General features: G+C 40.2%; 2 protein-coding genes across 2 annotated transcripts; one reads left to right on the forward strand and one right to left on the reverse strand.

Moving 5' to 3' along the window:
• Nucleotides 1-2,419: 2,419 nt before the first annotated feature.
• LOC116262714 (uncharacterized) lies at nt 2,420-3,499 on the reverse strand. The gene has a single exon (XM_031642201.2). The coding sequence runs from the start codon at nt 3,185-3,187 to the stop codon at nt 2,654-2,656; it is 534 nt and encodes a 177-aa protein (XP_031498061.1). The 5' UTR covers nt 3,188-3,499; the 3' UTR covers nt 2,420-2,653.
• An 8,963-nt stretch (nt 3,500-12,462) lies between these two features.
• On the forward strand, nt 12,463-17,156 carry LOC116262502 (dehydration-responsive element-binding protein 2A-like). Its single transcript, XM_031641944.2, has 2 exons — nt 12,463-14,485; nt 15,679-17,156. Exons 1-2 carry the CDS (start codon nt 14,430-14,432, stop codon nt 16,802-16,804), a joined length of 1,182 nt encoding a protein of 393 aa, XP_031497804.1. The 5' UTR covers nt 12,463-14,429; the 3' UTR covers nt 16,805-17,156.
• The last annotated feature ends 8,768 nt before the right edge of the window (nt 17,157-25,924 follow it).

The raw sequence follows: 25,924 nt of genomic DNA on the forward strand, positions 1-25,924 counted from the left end.
ATACATTCCCATTTTATAACATTCTCCATTCACCTTTGTAGTTGGCTTTACGTGAAGAAAAATGCTTAAAACCACAGGGTGGCTTTGTGGTAGACAATAATTCGTTTGCTTCTGCCTGCTACTTTCCACAACCGATATTCTCAATCAAAAATGAGAAGTGGCCACTTTTTTGGCGTTAGAGTTGATGTTTATCCTCACGAAACAATCGTTTCTTCAATTTCATCATCTCAAGAACCGTTTCGGCAAGAAATGCAGCTTGAGAAGAAGACGAATTTGAACAAGTTAGCGGAGTTAGGCCGGAAACTAGGCCGGCAACCCCACCCCACCCACCCACTCGCCGGTTTCGTGATGAATTTAGTGTCGTATGTCGGGTTTTCTCAGCTCATTGACCATATGTATCGAGCCGAGTTTCCTAGTCAAAGTTCGAGACCTTCCCAAATACAACAACCATCTTCACTAGTTGACCTTCACCTTCACATATTGACCGAGCTGTGCCACTTTCAAATGCTTCAGCAAATGTAAATAATATAATGCACGCGAAAAAAATGCATTAATTACAGAGCCTTAAAAGTGTAGCTTCTCTACGCTCCGTCACCGATTCGTCTCGGTTCCATATGTATTTTTTATCAGCTTTTGGGAGAAACAGTATATGTGGTTTGTTAGGGACTAGGCCCTTTATCTCGCATTCAAGGGAAAAAATTAAGAAGAAGGCACAATGAATTTTTTATGTGGTTCGAAGACAAAGTTCTCATAGATGCATAGGGTTTTTGTTTTACTATCTCAAATAAAAATGGAGAATACAAGAAAAATATATGTCTCCGTCTCCAGAAAGTAAGTAAGGAAACCCATTAGATATAGATGAGGCTCTACACTTCAACAAGGTTAAAAATGCAGGAGCCTGAATCGGCCGAGTTGGTCTGAATCAGCTGATTCCAAATGAATCGGTTCTGATTGGTTAATTCTCCTTTTGTAAAGGAGCAGGCCTTGTTGCTAATATTGGCATTACTTTTTAAGTAAAAGTTCCATTCCCTTTGATAAGTTCTTTTATTTTCCTTTGCTTTTTTATTGGCCTCTCTCTGTCTCTATCTCATCATTTTAACTTGTCTTCAACTTTGATAAGTTCTTTTACTTTCATTCGTTTATCCACTCTCTCTCCACCCGTCTTTATTGTTTTATTGTGCTGCTGTCTTGTATATTTTATTCTTCTTTGCTTTTACAGTTTGTTCTTGCATTGAGATTTCTTGTCCCCGTATTTTGTTATGCATTTTCATTTTATTGGCTCTTTCTTGCCTACTGCGATTGTGGGATCCCATCCATCCTTTTAAGTTGTCTCAACTTTTCATCATCGTTATTACTAAATCGAAATGATAAAAGAAGCGTGACGCAGATGCAAAGAAAGGAGCATTTGGGAGTTTTTAAAGGCATCAGATTTGCATAGACGATGAGATTCGGAAATTGGCGTGAAGAAAGAAGCTAAGTGGAAGCAGGAAAATCAATTTTAAAAAGGGGGCAAGTGGGTTTTAATTCTTCTTATATATATATATGATCTTTCTCTGACAAAACATGACAATTGATCGAAGCATCTATCTACGGAAAATTGGCACCATGATTGCGTGCAAGATTTTCTAGTTATGAACAGGAATCAATTGGCGGTTCTGGTTATAATTTTTTCAAAAAAGCGAACCATGCATGATCTGTATATCATTGAAGTTAACAATTGAGCGCTGATCTTTTATGAAATCGTCAATGTTTGAATCAACTAAGAGTACTTCTTCCTCTTGATGATAGGGACGGGCCGATAAACGATCTCTCTCACTCTTTCCATGAACTCCATGGTTAATTGTCAACAAAATGTTCTTGTTCGTAAAGTTAGCAGTTCATATTGACTAAAAGATGGATCAGAGCATGCATCACCTCCCCTTCATCTCTCAGATGGACGGCCCAGAAGCTGGAAGAGGGAGGACCCACGACCCACGTGAAAGTTAGATAAGGAGTGAGCTGCCATCGCTTTGACATATCAAAAAGAAGGATCATGGACGAATAAATGTGAGGGGCCTTGACGATTGACATCAACGGAGTGTGTCTTCTTCCTTACTCTGTGAGTCTCTCCGCTGGCCTCTTTTCTGGCTCAGCTTTCCGGTTTCCTGATTATTGTCCATCCAATAATTGGTTTTTGACAGCTTTATCATTTTTATGCCATATGTATCAGTCACATCCATTAGCCAACAGTCTCCCTTTCCATCTCTTCTGATTTTAACTCTATCTCTCACCACTTTCTCCAATCACACATGTGATTCTTCTCTTAAAGGATGGCTCTGTAATTTACTGCATTCTCTGTTAGTGGGTGGAAGAAAAAGAAGATGCTCTCTCTCTTTCAATGAGGACCATGGTCATGATGAACCAAACTATAGAAATCAGGAAAGGAAAATGAGAGAGCTTCTATTTCTTTCTGCAATTTTGCAGATAAAATAAAAGAAAAAAAGGTACAGGGTTTGATATATCCACAATCAAAAGTTGAATTATAAAAGGAGAAGAAAAAGCCTTTCCAATATATATATATATATATAAAAGAGAGAGAGAAAAAAAAAAAGAGGAAGAAAAGTGCAGTTTGTCCAAATCCGCAGAGAAGTAAGAGGGAAAGAGAACGTGAACATCAGAAGTCCTCCGTTATGCTGTCGAGGTGCGGACGCCAGATTCCGACCCTCCCTCTCCTGCTGCTCCGGCTCAAGCCGCACCTCTTCTCCGAGAGAATCTCCGTGAGATAGCGATCGGAAGACGTCTCCGAATTGTTGCCACTGGGGGGCTTCGTTTCTGGCGACGGCTCGCCCGGAAGCTCCTTCCTCCTCTTCCTTCTAGCGGTCGCTTTAGCAGAAGATGAGCGCTCAGTGGCAGCAGCAGCAGAATTAGAAGAGGAATTAGGGGAAGGGGTAGACGGAACGGGGATCAAGAAATAGATGTGGCCGCGCTTGAGCTGTGCGTCCGGGGGGAGGACGATGATGCGGAGGCCGCCTTCCTCCTCGGAGCCGTGCTTTCGGAGGACGTGCTTGGGATTGGCCTTCATCACGTCCCCTGCTAAAATGGTGCCGCTCACCTCCTCCACGTGCCCGTTCACATGCACAATCCGGATAACGTCCAGCGCGCCGCAAGGCAGGATGCAGGCGATGCAGCACCTCAGGCTGTTCCCCATCTCTCTCTGCTCTCTGGTTTCTGGGTATATGGATATTGGGAGGAGGAAGAAAGGAGGGGAGCTTCTTAATAGTATCTATCTCTCTGAATTGCTTTTCTTCTGCTTTCTTGGACTGTGAAGCAGAGGAGGAGGAGAAGAGAGGGAAGGCTGTTCTACGACTCACCCCGATCGATCTTCTGCTTCCTTTTTCTCGGCCTGGAGGTGGTGGCTATAAGGAGAAGGGAGGAGGGAGGGGTCGATTATTTGTGGGGAGTTTGAATGGCCATCCAGAAAAGGACACTCCATGGTGGGAGCTCTTCACATTTAACAAATAGCGTTAGGTGATTCGGAAGAAACACTTAAGATAAGTTGGACTTGTTTCCTCTAAAGCAGCCCGTCGTTCCTCCGAAATTTCTCAACCGCCATCCTCCGATTCTCTCTTTCTCCCTTCTCCGATCCGATCCCTTCCTTTTCAACTCCAGAAACAACAATCTTTGAGCGAGAGTTAAAAAGTGGAAGACATTCCACGTTGAAGAATGGCCCACAGGAAAGCGGTCGCAGTAGATGACCGGTTTTCCGGTGAGCAGCAGATCAGGAAATCAATCAAACACCAAGTACGTGGGGGAAAATCGACCAACGAAAGAAAAAATATATATAAAGTACGTATAAAGGGAACAAGGCAATATAAAAGGAAGGGGAATTTTGCATGGGGGAAAGGTACCTCCACCGTGGTACATGGTTCCAGTACAAGAATACACGTGACGGCCACAGAATCTAAGGGAAAGACTTCCTCTGCTTTCTTACATCAGTTGTAAAACAGTTCCCAACAAAGAAAGAAAGAGCAAACAGAAAACTGAGAACAAAATCTCCATCATTTTTTACTGCATCGATCTCTTAACTATTTATTACTTCGCACAGGCAGACAGATTTGGAAATAAGATTAACTATACACAGTGGAATCAGGAGTAGATTACAGTTGTGTCCTGATCTTTCATTGTTGATTAAAGAAATTCAGAACAACTTCGTTTCGATTTTTTTTCCTTTTTGTTTTGGGGCGCAGGTGGGAGGAGGAAACTTCAAGGCACGAGAGGGAGCTTGAAGATGCACCGACGGGGCCAGGTTGGGAGGGACGGAGCAGGGCCAACGTGGGGGGAGAGGTGAGGAGGAAGAAAGAAAGGATTCGGTCAGAGTGAGGGTGCCGCACGAGGCTACCTCATCGTCTCCCCATTTTATTAATACTAATCCGCCAAATCTTAAGCGACTTATTCTTCTCTAATTTAAACTCAGAATATGTTTGATACGAGGCGCCAGTCGTCTCTCCCGGGGCCAACTGGCGTCTCTCCCTTTTATGCACTAAAGAATGTGTTTTCTCGGGATCTACGGCTTCAAACCCTTCCTCCATATGATTTCTACACGTATTTGCTTCCCCTCTATATAAATATATACATAAATATTTTCTCTCTCTAGATCTCTCTCTCTCTCTTGCTTAATTGTACTCTCATGTACTGGAGTAGGGTAAGAATGATTCTGAGCTTAATGGGTAGGCCCCAAACTTCATGATGCACATTGACCAGCATGTGGAGGAGCGCGTATCAGGTCAGAGGGGTTACCCCACAGTATAAGCTGTCAAAGGCTTCCTCATACCCTTCATCTGCATGGATGAACGGCGCTAACAGCAGCCTGTTCATACCACCATTAGCAAATTTTTTTTATGCTTTACTTTCTTCTGCAACCCTGCCGAGGGAAATATAGAGACAATCTACAAAAGGTGGATGAGAAGGCGACTAATTAGCATTGCTGGTTACCTACCCAAATCGTCAACATAGCTTCAAACTCTATATACAAACTCTACCGGCGAGTTGAATGCAAAAGTACTGCATATCGAAGTTTGCTGAGAGAATTAGACGCTATAAGGGAGACCGATCGATAGCATCGGATCGGATCCGTTCATAATTTTGTGGTGGATATGAACCTGAACTCTGTTGGAAATGGATGTCATGAATTTGTGGTTATTGTACAGGTCAAATGAATCATGGTTTGTGAACCGATCCATCTAGAGGCTTATCTGAACTTTTTTTCTTCAAACATGGTGCTAGAACAGTATATATATATATATATATATCCTAATCCTTCTGCGTTGCTTCTGATGCCAGATGCCAATAGATCCTACTTTTGTTTAATACTATGAACAGTTGTAAACTAAATTTTTGACGCGTATCCACAGCAGGGTTCTTTGTTGTCATACTGTCATTTTAAACCACTGGCATAAAAATAAATAAGTAATATATATAGACAAATAATTGATTAACGGTTCACAATAACTTTACCGTCCCATCCCGTCGTTTACAAGCATAATAACATGGAAAGCCCAAGGTAGAGTCATGATCTGCAGTATGTCTTTACCTCAGAACGCCATAACTTCATCTATACGATTCAATTGTAGTTCGATTCTATGTTACATGTGATTACTTTTTGTAAAGATTCATATAATATATAATACTGCTAGAAATTAAGGACTTCAGACATGCAGAACGGTATCATAATTTGATGGAACTCTGACAAACTACAATAATTTTAAAAAGCGGCACCTCGCGATCCGTCTCCCCTAATTCTTATTTAATAGTTTGATTGGAAGGACAGCCTATATGTTTGAGTGACCGAGATCCAAATTTAAAAAGAAAAAGAAAACTTCAAACAACTCTAACTAATTTAATCGTTAGTTTTTAAAACAAAGGAAATCAATTGTATCGTTTAGCCAACCAGTGTGATGATAACTATGAAAAAATTGGAAAAACAGAGAGTGGTAGGCCTATTTGTTTATGTTCTTGGTTACTTGTATATTCGCTTCTCACGTGTACCATTTGTGTGCTTCGGAAAAGTTTCTTGCTGCCTCCCTGATATGCCTACTTGTGGGACAGCCAATCTTACCTATCCTCCTCAACTTTCCTGCTGATCTTAATTTTTAAAAGATTAAATACTCTCTCTTTTTTCTTCCAATCAGTATGTAGCGATAAGGCGTGTGAAGTGTGTGTGTTCAATTTCACAGCATCTAGCTGTGTGACACATGAACAACACGTTGTGGGTTCAATTCCTCTGTGTCTCAGTTTCAATTCCCATGAACGTTACACTCTGATTGGCATTGAGAGCTACGGGTTGAGGTCCTCCAAGTTTTCTCTCTTACCGAATGATGGCAATGCAACCAGTTTGATTGGGTGGCGTATTCTAGCCACATCCTGAGTTCGAGTTTAAGTAGTGTTGATCTTAAGATTAGAGGTGTGTCATTATGATGCCAAGTGAATCGGCGGTTATCCCCTCCCCTTCCCCCTCGGTTTTCTTCTCCTCCCTTTTCTCTCTCTCTCTAGATCGAGCCAAAATACATTGGAGTGAAATGAGATTTGGGATAAAGAACGCAGTAAGATATTGAAGACAATTTGTTTCATATGCAACTCGCTTGCTGCAAGAACGCCACGAAGTTGATGGGACGTCACAAATTTAAAGCACACGAGTGCATGTCCCCTGCCCTTGGACCCAAACTAGGGGCTCAAAAGCTATTTTTTCCTAAAACGAACGGAATAATTTTTTCTTTCGGTGAAAAAGTTCTGAGGTTTTAGGCCAACGAAGTTGATTGGTGAGAGCAAGTTTTGTGGTAACGAAGAACATGGACCTGACAGTTTCATAATATTTCAATCTGTTCTTTAGCGGTTGCCTCCTTGAATCTGTTTCTGACCTCCAATTTTCGACTATGGTTGACTGCGTTTAGCACTTGTATCCATCAATGGAGCCGTCTCTACACAAGCCCTACTGGCCATACTGTATGTGTTGGAATCTATGTATTTTAAGTACTTTAAAAGTGCTTATACTGCTTAACTTTGTGAATAGAGCTTCCAGTTTATGCGCCTGATTAATGCTTCCTAGTTTGGGTTAGTGGGCACAAGCTGCAGTTAAAATTTAGTTTCATGGGGGTTAATTTGTGGAAGAAGCTACAAGTTTACAACTTGGCAAATCAAAGGGGCATATATCCATAACACCGAGGGGGTTGACGCAACAGATGATATGAGAATTGGTAGGTGGCTAGTCTCTTTTTCGAATCTTCGTTGAGGCTGTGCCACATAAAGACATCGAACTAGAGCAATGAGGGAAAGAGTGTCGGCTTCAGCCTTCTTGTTGAGTAACAACATAAAATACTTTCCATGCCCACCCAACGACAGAAGCATGCTCAGGTAGTTTTACTACCATTTCTAGGTGCATTATCTCTTATATCAGGCTTCCACTAGAACGGATTCAAAAATATTTTTCATTTTTCTTCAATGTATGTGTTTGTTTTGTTATGAGAAGTGTCATTGGTTTACAATTTTCCCGCTCTTCCGTAGTTTGTGCGCGAATCTGGCTGAGAAATTTCTGTGAAAATCTTGAAGAACTAATGACTGCACGCTCTAGAAATTGGTGGTGGGAAACTTTGATGATGTCAACCATCAATTTTAAAGGCTAACCTGCATGTTAGCAGGAATCAAGTTTGACGTCGTCTAAGTACATGGTAAAGAGGGTGGCCCGTAGACAAAACGTTGTCGTCATTTAGTAGAAACTTTTTCAACGAACACTGGGAGCAAAGTTGAGGTTCTCTTTTAAGCTGCAAAAGCAAAACTTTCACCCACAGTCATCTTTCATTTCAGGAAAGTAACATGAACCATATGCCCTACACATTACCCACAATGATATTTCCTTTTCTTCTTTTCATGACTCTACATTAGGACCAAAAGATATGCTCACCTAGTGATCTCAATTCTCAGCTACTCCACCTCTTGTCTGCTCCTCTTCAATGAGATTCTCTCCCTCCCTCCCTCCCTCTATGATAGAAGATGCCCACTTTGCTTGGCTTTTGCATCACCAACAATTCATTTTAGCTATTCTATAAGGCAACCATCTACGACCCAGATGGGGAAGTGTTTTCATTTATTCAACCAAGGTCAATTCTCGCCCCACGAACTCTTTTTTCTATTAAAGCAAGTTCGGTTCTCATCATGGGGTTCTTGAAAATGAGAGTACTGTATCTTGGCATATCAACTTCTAGTGGGTCTTCTGCTGCATGAAAAGCTGGTCCTAATTTATCATCCATGTTTCCCTTTCCGATGCACATTGGGATCAAGCACATGTGATCAATCCAAATATATATCTTTTCAGACTGATAAAACTTGGTCCTCTTTTCTCACAGAACACTTGAACAAGGATTTCCTTTTCCTTTTTCTCTTGTTTTTGGTGAAGCACTGCCATAATACAGATATAAGATTAACCATGCAAAAGCTATATATATATATATATATATATATATATATATATATATATATAGAGAGAGAGAGAGAGAGAGAGAGAGAGAGAGAGATCCTAACCTATGATTGATTAGGTGTTCCTTTTCAATAATTAAAGAAAGATTTGGGTGATTATATTCTTTCGTCAAGAGGGTATAGATGTGGATAATTTTCGAGTTTCTTATTTAAATGGCTGCATTGTTGGCAACATAAACACACGGATACAATTTGAAATCTGCGCTGTGAGCACTCATAATACACTTTTTTTTTTCCATAAAACAAGGGAATGATTAGATGAGACCAGTCAATGGGGGAGTTTATCAAATCCATTTAACTAAAATCATGTTTGAGCCATTATTAGATCAACTACTCTCCTAGATTATAATAAGCTAAAAATTAAGTTTTATTTTGGTATCGCGCACATATGATAATTGACAAGGATATGTGTTATCAAAGACGAATGGCTTACGACTTATCACCTATTGCTTCTTTTTTTTTATGGGTAGATACTTCAAACGTACACCTTGAATTAGGCAATAACGTACAAAGACTTAAAAATTTTTTCAGTATACTTGGAGATCGGGCAAAATTTTTCAATATTGTTAGTACGCACCTTTTTCAAAATGTTCTTTTTGCTTTTTTAGACACCAATTACCATGCATATTGCCGTAATAAAGAAAGTTGCGTACAAAAAATTTTTGAAAAAATTATAGAAGGAGTACAAATTAAAAAAAAAAAAATTATAGAAGGAGCCTAAGATTCCAGTTTTGTTTGCTGTTCAACTTTCGGAAGTTCACAACTAGACGGTCTGATGTTGAAAGGAATTCTCAAATAGCCATCCAGCGCCCATTAAAATAAAAAATTGTTTTTGGATATAAAATAATGAAAAATATAAAATTAAGGATACTAATAAATCTGATTAGATCCAATATCCAATCAAACTATTTAGGAATAATCATATATGAAAACAAAATTTTGATAACTGATTAAGAAATCAAATCGAGTTCTTATATAAAAAACGAGTTGCGATTTAAATAAATTCTAATTATATTTGGATCAGATATAGTCTTAAATAAATATCATATATCTGATGTCCATAATCCAGCTTGGATTCATTTTAAAAGTTAGATTTGGATTTAAGTAAATTTAATTCGGATTTGGATCAGATATAATTAGAAAGTAATACGCTACATCCATTGTGCATAGTGCAGTTTGCATTAATTCAGTTTCGAAGTCTCATACAGATTCAGATATTAATCTAAAAGTCGGATTTGTATTTGTGAATTCATATTCAGCTATAGAATTAGATTTTTTCTTCGTATTCTAATCCAAATATATGAACATCTGGGAAACTAAATATGATAAAGAGTCTTATATCCAATTAAATCCGATCATTGGCATCCCTATACCTCACGAAAACCTTGCATCCCTTCTCTTAATTCGTGAATTTCGTTTTGTCTCATTGTCTTCTTCAATCGACGACCACCAATAATCCCAAGAAAAAAAAAATGGCTGCCTCCGCCACTTTGTCTCCGTCGTCTCATCTACACCAATATTCTCAACAGCCATACCATTTTAATGGATACTTTTCACAGCAATTGACGGTGTTGTTGGAAAATTGTCAATTTCAGACACTTACAGCTAAGGAGGCTCATGAAAAAATAACGAATATAAGTTATGTTTTCGGATATTCTGATTACATTAAATTGGGGCACTGATACCAATCTTTTAAACTGATGTTCTCTTATCATCAAGAACTCGACGGACAGACAATTATGAAACTTTCAAAGTTATAAAGATCCATGTTTTGAAAAATATGTATAATGCTTATCAAACAAGTGTGACAAGGCAGTTTTTAGCTTTTTTCACAAAACATCGACCCACTATGTCAGTAGAGACCACTTCTAGACATCGGCCAAGAGTGTTTCAGATTTGATACAAGGCCCACCTGTATTGATTCCTTTTTCTTCTTCTTTATCTCTTATCTTTTGTATTTTGATTTTTTTATTAAGAAATAGAACTTGGATTACTTTGATTCCGTTCACGAAGGATTCTGATCCAACATGGATTCATTCACCCTCCCAATCATTTTGCTTACTAATTCGGTTCAGTGAAATGATTTTCAGCAATGTAAGTCATTCGGCATGTCAATACATCCGATTTGAGTCAGATATGTATGTGACTGAATCATTCCGAAAAACATAGAAATTATATTGTATTCAGACTTCAAAAATATGACATCTTATCCTATTTGGATTTAGATATACATAAATATCCAATCAAATTCAGACTGGGTTTAGCTTTAAATAAATACCCCATAGCCAATGCAATTGGGTTTTGAAAATTGGCAGAATTCGGTTCAAAATTAGGATTTGGAATTTTGGATCTTAATGCGTATTATATAAGGGTGACCTTGACCAAGGAGAAACGTCTATCAAACAAAGAAAAATATTCTCACAAGAATCTTTCTTTGGGGTGAGCAAGAGGTTAACAAACCAGTGCTCTCGAAATAAAAGTCAAGGGCCCCCATTTCCCTCTAGGGTTCAGGGTTACATACAAAGAGTTAAGTAGAGTATGATACACCTGTCAACTAAAAAGTCGCAAATCTCGTTATTTACGTAAAAGAGGGAGAATAGCACACACAAAAATCATACCGACAATGGCGCTTTTATGTGACTGCCTGCCCAACCATGTTATGCCCTCGGGACTACACAAAAACTTCAAGGTGCACTTGTGGAAAAAATTTGCATTTAATCTGCACATAGAAATAAAATTCGAGGCGCATGCCGGGATGTCAATATATTCGAGTTTGATATCCGAGTGAATTGTTTAAAAAATAATAATAAATCATTTCAGACTTGAATCAAATTCGATTTGGATTCAGATTCATATTTGATTTATTCTTAAACAAACATCCTATATCTAGATCCCTTTAGACAGAAATTTTGAATTTTTTATTTATTTTTAAAAAAATATCCTATGTCTAGTGCCAGAAATTTTCTGGTTCTATGAGTAGATGAATAAAAGGTTTGGGGGACGAACCCCTTTTAACAGGCGTTCTCCGGACATATAATCTTTCATTAATTACGAAGAAGGGGAAAAAGACTATTATCTTTCAAGATCTTAGCACCCTTATTAATTGACTTATTTTTATTGCAGGGAGAGTTGGTCAGGTTAATTTTCATAGACTGAGCCTGATGTGTCGAAAGCAGGGAGGTGGTGAGAGCAATTCCCTGCATTCTTCTCATATTAATATTTCATGCCCGTTTAACTATTTCCATATCAATTCTCCTAAGATTTGATATATTAAGGCCCTCAGGGGCGGAGACACATGTGGGCAATTGCCCACACAGACCCCCAAAACATCTTCTTTTCAGATTGATATCTCGGAACATTTTTTTTCTCATGATGCCCCCCTTAAAAATTTAAAATTAGCCCCTTAATCAACATTTCCGGACTTGAACAGTGCAAGATTTGCCAGCCTAGAAGCCTAAAGCAAGTCCAAAGCATCTCAATTAGACCTTCTGATGCAACGTTGTAGATTAATGATGCAGGATGCCGTGAATGTGCCACCATTGCAACCGCCATAGCTTTCTTCACCATGTCCGGATGGATCTGTTGGCGCCGTTCACAATTATTACGTTTGTAAAGTTCCTGTTCAAACTACTTGACAACATGCATGGGCTTCCGCCTCTTGGAGTATCTCTTACATGATTTTTAGACGATAACCAACTAAGGAAAAGCAAAATCGTCAGTGGCCGGTGTTAAACTGACAATATTTATAATATTCCGGTTTCAATATATCCTGTATCTACAAAAACAGAGCAAAAAAGAAAATCAAATTAGCAACCAAATTCCATCTTCTGCGATACACCAAAATACAGTAAAGAAAATTACCACATCCATGAAGAGTTTGGCAGTTGCTGGGAAACTTGGCACAGCTCAAGATTACGCTTCCTGCAGTTCTTCAAATTGAACATGAGTTTTTACAGATAATGAGAGCTTTGCCTACGGTCAAATGCTATTTGTAATTTACACATATATGCAGTTAAGAAATTTCCAGGAGAAAAAGTGATGACAGAGGAGCAGTTCAATGAGTCGCCAACTACACAGGAACTCTTTGGTTCACGTGTATTATTTTTTTTGTTATATCTGAAATTTAAACACACAATGCTCTAATTCATGGATATGAGCCAAGGTACTTGAAACCGGATTAGCACCCTTGAGATGCATCTGTTGTCGGAATTCCACTCTGATACTAAAATGAATTGCATAGTCCTTTAAAATTGCAAAAAATGAGGGTTCCCCTTGTTGGTAAATTCTTTGGACAAACCGTTCAGAAGCACATTGTGAAAACCAAGTTACGACATATGATTCTTTTTCGAGAACAACTTGGCCGAAAATTACGAACACTAAAAAATAATACTCCATGAATTCCAGCTATATCTTCAAAAACATCAAAGCAAAACAAACTGACAGAGCAATTGGTAACCGCATCGAGCATCTATATACAGAGAGAAGGAGAGAGATGACTAGAATAGCTCGGGCACCAAGAACCAAGGCTTTGAACAACCTATGCATCAAACAGGAAGACCAACAGGGAGGGGAATCAGCATCTCTCAAATGTGTCAACAGCTTATCAAGGGAAGGACCAAAAGAAACAAGTTTTCTTGCACTCCATTTTGAAAGGGAGAAAAACAGACTTATTTTTCAAGAACTAGCAATCTCAGAATCATTTGAGGTGAATCCACAATACCTTTCAGAGGGAAAAAACTGAAGCAGGTGAACCATGAATTTAAGATCACCATTATTGATCTCGTGCAGGAACAAGGGCACTCAAATAATGCATCTTCCAAATGAAAAGATCAGGGAAATGCGCATGATCGTCCCTACTTCCTAGCACGAGATAACTCAACACCGCGTCAGTTGCTGCCCTCTTTGTTCTCCTCCCCATTCGAAGTCCAACCATAGGCAACACCCGTAAGACAATGAGTAATAAATCCCACAACCCCACCTAATATTTGGGTCATTTCCTTCTCCGAACAAGAGGTTGATGTCAAACCTTATTCATAATTCATGGTTCTCTACAAATGGGAAGCCATGGTGATTCTCATATGAGTTGGCCAATTTAGTCACTCATAGATGCAGATGTTAATAAGCAATGACTACTAAAATGCTAACCAGCTATAGAAGAAGGGAAGCGCGTCACCAACAGGCAATCCCTCTTTGGCATTCGAAAGGAAACAGAAACAAACAAATAAATAAACAGGAAGAAGAAACTAGCGCTAGTGAATAAACCAGAAACAGCAGCTCATTTGCCGCTGGATCACTTTCATGGCTCGCCGGGAGCTTAGTTGGTGCTAATCGCTTTCTCAGCAAAGTTTGACGGGAAACCAGAGCTGAACGCACTTAAGAGCAGTGACCAGTCAGACTCGAGAGAAGGTGAGGCGAGACGGGTGGGAGCTGAGAATGGAAGCACTTGGAGCCGATGGGGAGCGGAGGGAGGGACCCGGCTCAACTGCAGGGAGGGAGCTCCTCCCCCACGTGGCAGGAAACCGCGCGTCACCCGTTTTATGTGCCACGTCGGCGAGGGAGAGAAAAATCCGGGGTCGCCCACGGCCCTATAAACTCCGCCGTCGAGCTACGGTCGCCGGATTAGCCTCTGAGACGTCGTCTAGAGACAGCGAGAGAGGGCGAGTCTTGCTTTTCTTCTGCATCGTACTTTCGTCTTCTTGCTTCTCTGTTTCCCTTTTTATTTTCCCTTGTATCGTGGAAAAATCGAAGTCCTCTTCGTCTTCAGGAAGACTTTGTCCCCCGGACCGCCCACCATCATCGTCTCCTCCAGACCAAACCAAAATATATATCGGTACAATAGACGGATAGAGTGGGGATAGACGTTTTGGTCATCTTCTGTTTGCTTTTCTTTTTTCCTTCAAGTAAGGAGGAAGAGTTACCGATTCATGGCTTCGTTTCCATTAATCTCGAAAAGGAACAAATCTACCACGGCCACCCAGAGGTTTACTCTTGCCTCTCTCTCTGCGCGTGTGGTTATTGGTGGTGGTCTCTGTTATTTCCAAATGCTTTAGTTTTACAAGTGTTTGACGATAGTCTGTTTTCCTAGTTGGGGCACCTTGTTGCGGGAGCAAGGTGGGAGTCTGCTGCATCGTTCCACAGGCTCGAGCACTCTTTCTTCTGCTCTGTCTCTCTCTGCAAGTACTCATTTTTTCTGAGTTGGGTAGGGAACCTCGAGTCATGTTCAGCGTAGAATTAGGAGGATGCTGTGGTACCAAGTTGCTAAATTTTTGTGTGATGGGAGCACGGATTTTGGATGCTAATTTAGTTGTTTTATTCTGTTCGACGCCCTTTGACTCATTGTCACCATCGTTTTTGTGACGGCGTTAATCAAGCTAGAAGTTCGAAGAGAATATGCTTTTGTGATCTATTTGTTGCGATTTGGTTGAATTGTTTTGGGTTGCGGTGTGGTGGGGACATGAAAATTGGAGTTGGGGTTTTAGCATTATGCCCATGCACGCTAATTTTTGCACTTGATACCTCTTAGAAAACTCATAACTAGATTGGATGTTGCATGTATAAGCTTGCATGGCTACAGTGTGCAAGAGTATTGTGCTAGCTCTAGAACCTTAGTTTCTTAAACATCTTATTGATGTTGTCTTCCAATCTGATGTTTGAATCGCCGTCATTTGGCGTCTTTTCCATGGTTTAGCAACCCTTGCGCAGACAAACAGAAGGCCAAGAGTTTGCAACAATGGTATTGGCTGTTTTAGGAGGAAATCTTGTGTTGGCTTGGATTAGGGGATCGGCATGCCTCTGGTAGTTATACTTTCGTTGCTTCAATAACTAAGTTTAGCTTTACATGTTTTATTTTCCGCATTGTTGTGAAATACCAACATATTAGGTGACACGAAATGGTGCATGTTTCGTATCTAGAACTGGTGTTGGGGAGTTTCTTTTTTCTCCTTTTAATGCACAAACGACTGTCTAAGTGCTTCGGTGGACTAGTCAATGCGAACGCACGGAAAGGTTCCACAATTGGATGCAGACACGATAGATCTGATCTCATTCCAAGGTCGTCGAGTTTCCGCATCTGTTTAACATATCTTTCAACCTGGCATGGTTCTTTAGTGGGAGGCGCGCATTCACTTGATGTTTCTTTCTGCAAATTCTGACTTCTTCTCTTCCTGCGAACAGAAATAGGACGGTGCGCAGCAGGCGCCTTGGATCCGTAGAGGAAGTTCTAACAAAATGGAGTGAGAAAAACAGACTAGCCAATGCTTCGAAAGATGGAAAACGGGCTCGGAGGGCACCTGCCAAAGGTTCCAAGAAAGGATGCATGGCTGGGAAAGGAGGCCCCGAGAACCCCACCTGCATCTACAGAGGTGTGAGGCAGCGGACTTGGGGGAAATGGGTAGCAGAGATCAGGCAGCCGGAGCGCGGCAGCCGTCTTTGGCTCGGAACCTTCCCAACTGCTGTCGACGCTGCCAGGGCTTACGACAGAGCTGCAGAGGCAATGTATGGCCCATCTGCTCACCTCAACCTGCGAAACTCGAGTGAACATAAGAAATCCTCCGCGTCTCAGATGCAGGAACAGGAGAGCAACTTCCGGGAAAGTGGCATATCATCTTGCATGTTCTCTTCCACCCAAAAAGAGACGGCCGACAAGCTTGACTCGTCAGTGCAATTATGGGAGACGACCGCCACTAGCGTTTATCTTCCACAATCACAGAGCGCGACGGTAACAGAAGAGGCAACAATGGTGAATGATCCGCACATCCAACAGCACCACAGTGTGGAGGTGAAGACGGAGCATGTGAACGAACCAGCAATGCGGCTCAACAGCTACCTGGAGCCACCTGCAGGGTACACAATGTTTAATGTGGAGGAGCTGTTAAATGAGTTGATCGCAGGGGATAACAAAGACAGTCCCTGGCTGGGGCATGGTGATCACGGACAAGCCGAGGTAGGCTTGGAGAGTAACCCGCAAAGCAAACATCTGGAGTTTCCGAACCCGGCGGCATTCTCAGCCCACCAACAGAACCTGGACATAGAAGCAGGATCCCCGAGCAGCCACGACTATGGTTTGGACTACGGGAAGTATGATCTTCTCAAGCTGGAAATGGAGGATCCAGGCACCGGGCCTTTCCAACTTGACGCACCTGTTGTTCAGTTTGGCCCGGGGGAAGCCCCTGTTCCGGACTACCGTGTCGATGACTCCATGACAGGACTGGAATCAACTCTTGATCTGTCACCCTGGTTCGAATGGCATGACGAAGAGGTGGATAACTTTCCGAGTAACCTCAAGGATGCAGGCAATTAGGTCTTTGCTTGATTTGAGCGGATGGCTTGAAGTCATTCTGAGGTCAGATTGAACGGTTCTCTAGTGACAATGGGATTAGAGGGATGGTCAAGGTCTGTGGGTCTTATGCTTGCGACCTTCTTCCGGGCCGCGGAGGTTTCGTTTTGGTAGATAGTGTAGAAGCAGACACCTCGTGGTGTCTGGAACCTGTTGGTTTTACTTTTCTTCTGCGTCCAGTGTGAACAAGAGGTGCACGTACCCCTTTCCTATATAAAGAGGGGCACACGAACAGTCACTCGTTTCTCCCTTTTTTTTCTCTGAGAAACGATACGACATGTACAGAACTCTGATGTATAAGAATTCAGTTACTATATCTCTCTAGCCTTGTGTTGGTCCTTGATCCTTGCCTTCATCTGTGCATAAAGAACTATTCTGGTCCTGCAAACGGTTTACTGAAGACAGATTTCCATGAATCATATTACTGATGCATGCAATAATCTACAAGCGAAGCAAATCAAACTCAAAAATCATATGCAACGACCACTCAGATGAGAAGCTGCTGAGGAATACTTGACGGCTCGAATTTGGGGAGCTTTTAGTTTGACGGGATTGTGGCGGGGATGATTCATGTTTCTTTGCAAGATGCAGGAAATTTGGCACGTTAGACGTACAAGACTAGTGACAGCGGTTCTATAGAAAAGAATAGAAGTTCCTACATTACTAGCAAGAAAAAACGGGGTCCCTTGCTCTCAATTGTGCGTAGGACTGGCAAGCAGTCCGAACAGTAAGTACTTGATCACTGGAAAAAGGGAATTTAAGGAAATGAAATTTGCAACAGAACTAGCATCATTCCTCAAGCTGCCAGCTTCCACGATGTAATGAAACGGAACACCAGAGGCAGCAAGAGGCAAAAGCTCCAGAACAACAGTCCAATAAAGTTCGACGAAATAGCAGATTCTCTGCCAAGAAGTCAAACGTATTGTGATACTAGCAACTCCGCAATTTGGAAGAAAAAAATGCCATGCCAAAGGCAAGTACCCTCAATGCCCCAACCCCCACAAAGAAAATCCTAAATCTCAGGTCACTAAATTTTCAACAAGAATTATCACCATCAGTGCACAACAAGTCGACTTTTATGGAGAACAATGTCCAGATATCCAATTCCACACACCACCTCTTATTTTTATTTGGTTCACGTTTGGTTTTGCAACTAAACAAGGTTTCTTCCCTTCGTATCATTACCTTTTCTCATCTTCAATTTCGTACCTGCACCAAAATGATGTCGCCTTCCCGCTGCTGCGAGTGTTGAAAATTCGAAATTCATCATTTGCTTCTTGTTCTAATATGCAACACAATTAGGTACAGAAACACTTTTTAATCAACATTCTTGCTAAATATGAACCCTGTGTAATGAGCATCACTAGTCAACGTTTTACTCTTAGTTTTCTCCCAAGCTTTGAAAAAAATCTTGCCTGACCAAAACAAGTGAACTCCAGAAAAGGACATCTCGGGGTTCATCAGGTGAAGAACGAAACAGCAAACCATCCTTTTGCGGTCAAAAAAATATGAGAGAGAAATGCTAACACGCCATAAAACCTCAAAGGCAAAACAGAAGAAAAAAATCAGACTGCCAACATCAACATCAAAATACCCTCGCCACCTCCAAACAGCACTTTCTTGGAAGAACAAAATAATGATTTCAAGACATAAAATTCTAATCCTTACATAGGAATGACAACTGACAAGTGACAACCCAGGAACGTAAGCCTGACAGGGAATTGCAACCACCGGGCACAATATCCTTCATATTACTGAAAATTTCATAAGGCAGTCAGCTAATAGTTCCTTTTTCTTTTTTCCCTTTTAGAAGATAACACCGTGGGTTTCATATCTCAGGTCCTATATTCATGTCCGTGCAATCTGAGCATACGAAGATTTAGGCTAGGTGTACCTTGATAATGTTCAGAAGACATGTATCCCTGTTCAGCAACTCTTCGTATTACAACAAATAGATTCAAATTTATTCGTCAATGTTACTTTTGGTTCAAGTGATATACGCACAATCACTGCTATTGAATACTAACTGCACGACTGTTTCTCTGTCATTTGTCTCAGTGAAGCAGATATGCTCTAATCCATTATATATCCCTACGTTTCATATACAAGAGCAATCTTCTTACCAATTCATTGTGATCCATCACGTTGCTCCCCGTTTGGTTCCTGCTTAACAGGTCGGCTTAAAATTCAAAAAATAACTCTAGCGTCGTCATCACTTCTACTGTGGCATCCAATGATGAAACGGGTTTCTACTGTACGCCCCCCACATTATGAACCTTCGTATATGAGGCCCCAGCCAGTGCATTTAAACAATCTAAGCAGATTGAAGTTGGTTATGGTCAAACAGGTACAGCATCAAAAACCAAAAACTCGTAAACATATCCCAACTGTTATATCCTTATTTGTGTGAAACAAATATCTAAGGAGCAGTACCGCGAGTTAATTACGTTATAATTCTTCAGCAGAAGTGATCGTGACTCGTGAGGTAGCAAGTATTGTGAAAATTGGGACATGGAGAAGCTATTTGGACACTTAGTAGGAGGAAAAGTGGGAACATATTCTATGATACTAAAATTGTCAACAGTCAACTAGATGCCAAAATTACAGGTTTCAAGCATCCTCAGTAACTCATCATATGCATCTGCCATTCACAAAATTACCTTTGGTCAAAGACGCCTCTGAGAATTCTTGATTCCCATTCATTTGGAAATCCAAATTGCAGCAACAACATCTCTTGACCAAGATTAGTGTTAACCATGAACGAGTGAGCCCATCGATGCCAGAGTGCTTCCTTCAGGCCCTAGTCTCTTCCTCTACTCAAACTCGTAGCATTGGCTTCTGGACGACCATGCAGAATTTATATCGAATCATCCACGATCCACGTAGCCAAAACAATAATCCAAGATTTAGCTCTAATTAATAAATCAAAATTTTCATTTATATCTTCAGCTTCTCAACGTTAGGTGGTGTATGCTTTCTTCAAGAAAATTCGCTACATCGAGACTTTTGGTTCTTATAACAAAGACCTATTGGGTATTAACCCCATCATATCTGACTTATCCAGCAGAGTTGGTTTAGGATAATCCATGCCTTGTAGTAGGAAGACTGTCAGAAGCTTAATACTTTTCATACTAATTATGGATGACATCAAAAGGTCAGCTAGTTCTAATCAAAAGACTCGCTCACAAGACAACATCACAGAAGCTAATGAAACCGATTCAGTTATCTCCCCAAAGAATATGCAAAAGCAGGTCTTCTATGTAGAAACATCAACACAGTAAAATGGAAATTAAGACAAGGATTTCGCCAGCCACAAACCATAATCCCTTTCATCGAAGCAAAGGCCACGGATAATTTATCACTCACTAGATCGCACCACGCCAATTTCATTAACAAAGATTCAGCGGCAAAAACTTCCAGAAAAATGTGAAAGGAGAGTTTGATCTTCAATTTCGAGACCGATATATACCACATAGAGAAAACCAGAGAGAAGGAATAAGAAACAGAACTTTCAACGAAACGCGGGAAAAGAGAATGAAGACTTAGCATCAATGTCGCGGGACCGGAGCTTCTCCTTCACCACCTTCACTCTGCGATCCCCCCTCGATTCTGCCCACTTGCCCACTGTTTGAAGGCGTCAAATCTTCCTCCATCTGCAGCAGCATCGCCGCACCGACAAACCCCCCATTCTCCCCTCTTCCCTTTGGCGGCAGAATTAGGAAAATAACCGTAGTTAATATTTCACGAGAAAATATAGTTCTCGTACCATTTCTTTTGAATCTCTTGATACCTAAAGAGTGCTAAAATTTATGGAGACCTTAACTAAAATCATCGGTACATCTTGCTTCTAGAAAAAAATAGAAGGAATAAATATATTTAAAAATATATTTAAAAAAATTGAAGTACTCACGAAATTACGGTTGAATTTTGATGAAGTGACAAAAATAAATCCGAGTTTTTTTTCCATTTGACGGCTTAAATTAGATAACAAACAGGCTTTCAAATTGAAAAAAAAAAAACAAATTTGAACATATTTTAATTATACTTCCAGAACTTTGAGTGCGTTTCTGTGAGAAGGAAGCATGCTTTAATGGCAAACTAGAGTATCATAAAAGTAGCATTCTTCGAATAAACTAGAATACATGTAAAAACACATGTTGCTTTGGGAACATGGTGTAAATTTTGTGCTGACTTTGATTGCTGGATCTATGAATAATATTTATAGTTGTGTCATGTTTCCTTAAAACAAAAACATGTTTTATAAGAACACAGTGCACTCTAAGTTACGAGACAGGGACATATTAACTAAAAGCTTAGTCTCATATATAATACTATTCTCTACATATTAAATATGTAAGGTAGCTAGTTCAACGGATGCATTTGAAGGTCTGACGTTGCCATTTGGAAACCTGATGCAGCCTTAGATCGTAGAAGCAATGGGAAAAAAGAAATCACTTGCACAAAATTTTCTTGGGATGCATCATAATCCTCTACCTCACCTCGAAAGAAAGCAAATATGACATTGATATTATATGCAAAATAATACTGACCTTGGTGTCTTATGTAACGTGAGTTGACATGTTGAATCGTCTGGTTAGATACACAGATACAGTAGTATAATGAAAAACAAAGAATGTAACACCATTGAAGTTTAGTCCTGTATTAAATATTATGAGGGATCTTCAATGATTTATAAAGGAAGACCATTAATGAGATGATTGTCCTGGTTTTTAGTTTTTTCAGGGTTGAAACCGAAATTGATAGGGGGCGGGTCGGGATTCATCGAACCAGGAGTTAAAGCCCAGAAATGGGTCGAGTTGTTATTGTGGTATCAGAGCATATTACCAAATCTTACGAAAAAGAAGGTGGCAGCTGTTTTTTCCTCTAACTAGAAATTTTAGCATGTACTTTGTTTTGCATTGTCAATGACCAAACCTATATATATATATATATATATATATATATATATATATATATATATATATATATATATATATATATATATATATATATATATGTGTGTGTAATTTATCGATAATGCATAAATAAAAAAATAGCTAAGTTTTCCCCTTTCTTATTCGGTAATAGAAGTTCACTTCAAGCCCACATTTGAGAATCCTGTTTAAAGGTGTAGCTCTTATTAAGGAAATCACAAATGACAGTGCGAAAGAATTATAAATAAAAGACAGGTCAAACATTAAAAAAAATAAAAAGCTTAAACTTAAAGAATACAACTCTAGCATTTGAAAGGATCGAAACAATGCCAATGTAATTAAAATTTTCTATTAGCTTTCAGGAAATTATTAATTAAAGTGATAAGATGAAGGGACAGAATGTCATCAAAAAGGTAAAAAAATGAAACCAAGTTTTGACATCTACTAATCCTCGTTCTGCTTTTGAAGGATTTAGTTGACCATACAATTTTGAACAAAAAAAAAAAAAATAGAGAGAAGTAGTGTGTTGTACCATGTTGAGTTCAAAGGTGGAGAGCAGAAAAATTGGTTGGATGGGCACTTGTTTACAAACATTTATATCTGGAGGGCTACCTTATATATGTATAAAAGTAAATATTAAATTTCTCAAAATATATATAAAGGAATTTTAAAGAGCTGTGTGGACAGTTGCCCACGCCAGCCCATATGTGGCTTGGCCACTGGTTGAGTTGAAGATAATAGTTTAACACACCACTTCTCCCACATGTGATTCATGTTATGATCCTCGTTACTTTGGAGTTTTAATTTACCTTCTGAAAGATGGTTGCAGCCTGATCGAATTTGGAAGAACCAAGTTCTGGGATTACTGAATTCAATTTGGGCTTCGTGCAGCCAACATTGGAAGGCGCCACCTTTAATGTGATTGATTTTAAATCTTATCAGTACGTCCAAGTGCCTTTTTGCCATTAACTGCACTGTAAATCTTCACATGTTCGCGTGAATGCTCTTAGTCTAACCAAATTGTACGCCTCTTGCTATCAAAATCCTCCCAAAAGTAGTTGGAAACACCTTGGTTCTACCTTGCGGAAGGTTACTTACAATAATCGCATCTTTGAGCACATGGCTTTGAATCTTGGGGTACAGGAAACGCTGCAATCCAGGGACAAGAGTAAAAGATCCCATTCATGGCCTTTAAATTTTCCATACTTAATTTAGACTACAGATTGTTAACAGCTGATCTGCCAGAGAGAAAAGAGAGACAGTTAGAGGTCTCTTTCCCTTTAATTTTTGATATGCTATTGCTGAAATGTCTGCTTTATGAACATGAATGCGAGAATTCATTTTTCCTCCAACCTCTTTTTGTTGTAGTTTTTGCGACGCCTGAGAGCTCGAGACCTTTTCATCTGTAAGAGAGACAGAGAGAGAGCTTTCGTTGTTGGTATGACACCATTGGATTCTTTCCATGCCAATGAATCCAGGGATCCCTTTTCTTGTATTCTCTTTTTGGTATTAATTAGCAGGTGGAAAGCTTGTAGAGAGAGAAAAAAAGAAGGAGAGTGAGGCCTTTCCCTTTAGTTGTTGACGCGCCAGCTTCAGATTCTCTCTGCAACAACCAACCCATGTGCTCCCTCCCCAAATTCCAACCTCTCTTCTTTCCCCATGTTCTGCATGTGGTGGCTTAAACCAAACCCACATTAGCATTTCATGTTCATTAAAACCCATTAACATCCTTCGGGTCCCCCTTTCATTTGTGGAGAAGCTGTTCAGTTTCACCAACTATCAACTGTTATTGCTCAATTTAATGTATCATACCTACAGTTCTACATGCACCAGCACCCTCATCAGGCATCATTTACCCTCAATTCTTGAAACAGAAAGCAACATTCTAGAAGATGATAAATGTTTCCATCTCAAAGTCACAAGAAAATGAAAACAAGAGTACAATCTCTGTCCCCCTCTGCTTCCAGTTTCCCATCTCCCCTCCGTGGGTGCTGCTGTTACCTGCACAAAAAGAGCAGTTTAGTTCTAACACATCCCTTCGCCAGAAACCTATTATCCCACACTAGTTCAGATGAAACAACCCCATTAAATCTAATGGGCCAAAGGCCCAAGAAGCTAATTAGAATAGCAAAGCCAAGAAGTTGGCCCAGGCCATTGTGGTGCTTCAGCAGTTTTTGTACAGTGTCCTGCAACTGAGCAGGCACATAAAGGCTCACGCTTTTGCTCGCCGCTGCGCTTCCTTGAATAAGCCGAGGAAGAGAACAATGGAGGTGGCCTCAACATTGTTTTACCCCGAAAACGAAAATGAAAGATGATTCAGCACAGTAAATGTGAAAGAGATTTTTGCTAACATAACGATCCAAGTACTGTATCTGGAACGGGGACCCAGTGCTGCAGACAAGGTCTGAACTCTGTAGTACTCGGAGCACCTTTTTCCAGAGCCATTGATCCATGCGTCGGGGTGGGTCCCATTTCACATATTGTGTTCATGAATATAAATGGTTGTGATTCGGGTTGGATCTAGCTTTTACCCGATAGATCTAATTAGATTCTGTATCATCAGATATGAATTCGAATCCGAATCTTCATAACCGACTATCATAGGTTCTTCCAGTGGATGCAACCAGGTACAATTTTTGTCGAGCCCTCATCAAATTTCTTACTCGGATTTGGATACAATTATGAAACTGCTTACCAGAGTTGAATCTGTTCAGTATATGAACTTCTCTACCAAATCTGGCTATAAGTCTCAAATCAAATTGGTTATCTCATATATCTAACCCATTTACATCCAAATTGTGTTTCATTGAACTCATTTCAAGTCTCCCCGCTTACATCCCTGCACCAGAATCAAAGGAGTTTGGTTAAATTTAAACCTTAAAGTCTCATCCTTCTCTTTTTTTTAAAAAAAAAAGTTGGTATTAGCTAGGAAGAAGTTATAAATTAATCGTATATTTTATTATATGGCACTCTCTTCCACATCGACAAAAGAGTTTGAGCAAAGGACCAAGATTCTGTGTGATTATTGCGGCAAGAAAGAGCTCGATCGTGGAAATCTCTTTTCCGGTTTACTAAACATAGGTTACCCCTCTGTCCTTTCAAATATCATGGTATGACCAGCTAGACGTCCTTCACAGAACTGAAAGCTTGTCGATTTTGATCCCCTTGCTAAGCCCTTCAAATTCAGGCGCGACCATGTGATTCCTTTTCTGAAGTTCATATCCCTATGGTTCTTCTTCACAGGAACAAAAAGGTTCTGCGCATGCGTCTGTGTCTGCTAATGTCAGTTGTCTTGTTCATTTGTGAGCATATAACTTTTAAGTGGTATTTATTATAGGGTTTGAGGCTCTTCAAGTCTAGTTCTTGATGCGATGGTTAAATATATGTTAGACTCATGATTATACAGGTACAGAAACCATTGAAGGTTTTGCCTCGTCAAGTGTTATTATTACTAGTTCTTCGACATTTTCGTCATGATCATGGTTTTCGGAAGCATAGAAGCTCCATTGGAAGTGCTAGAGCACACGGTTTCAAGTTTCAAAAACCATGCAAGTACATTCTTCGTGTTAGGGGAGAATCTTTTTTCAAAAAAAGTAAAACCGACAGGAAGTGCAGCGGAGATTTTTCGCCTATCGTTTCTTAATTGTATCTTAAGTTCCATAAAACTTGATTACCTGCTCCATTCAGAGCTGAGTTTTTTATTACGTCGCGTCGATCTTACCCTCTCTACAAGGAGAAGCTTCAATGGCTCAACGCTTCAAATATTCCTAGAGACCCTTCTTTGAGGCCTTTTTTCTTTTTTCTAAGAATTTCCACCTCAAAGTCTCAAACTAAAGAGAAATTGAGAGCCCCGATGAATATTCAAGCATCTGGGCAGTACCAAAAAAGCCAGAAAAACACTGAAGCACACTTCTCGGAAGGAGAGAAGAGAGCAGGAGATGGATGCGGCCGATGCTCCCGTGAATCCACAGACGCATCCTCATCCTCATCTTCACCATCTTCTTTGAATCCCTACTTAAAAAATTAAACGTTTGGCGCCTTCACCCCCACGCGGACCAAAGAAACCAAAAGAACCACAGCAAGAAAAAGGCGACAACACACAAAAAAGGAAGCAGAAGGTCTAGGTTAATTTCCGAGCACAACTCCCAAA

Source organism: Nymphaea colorata, chromosome 10 (genome assembly GCF_008831285.2).
Source record: "Nymphaea colorata isolate Beijing-Zhang1983 chromosome 10, ASM883128v2, whole genome shotgun sequence".
NCBI classification, from domain to species: Eukaryota; Viridiplantae; Streptophyta; class Magnoliopsida; order Nymphaeales; family Nymphaeaceae; genus Nymphaea; species Nymphaea colorata.

What these genes read in the sequence shown, in the direction of transcription:
- LOC116262714 (XM_031642201.2), bottom strand. Translation starts at nt 3,187, where the DNA reads ATGGGGAACAGCCTGAGGTGCTGCATCGCCTGCATCCTGCCTTGCGGC.
- LOC116262502 (XM_031641944.2), top strand. Translation starts at nt 14,430, where the DNA reads ATGGCTTCGTTTCCATTAATCTCGAAAAGGAACAAATCTACCACGGCC. An exon ending in TCTACCACGGCCACCCAGAG is followed by an intron (nt 14,486 to 15,678) that starts GTTTACTCTTGC and finishes TCCTGCGAACAG; the next exon opens with AAATAGGACGGTGCGCAGCA.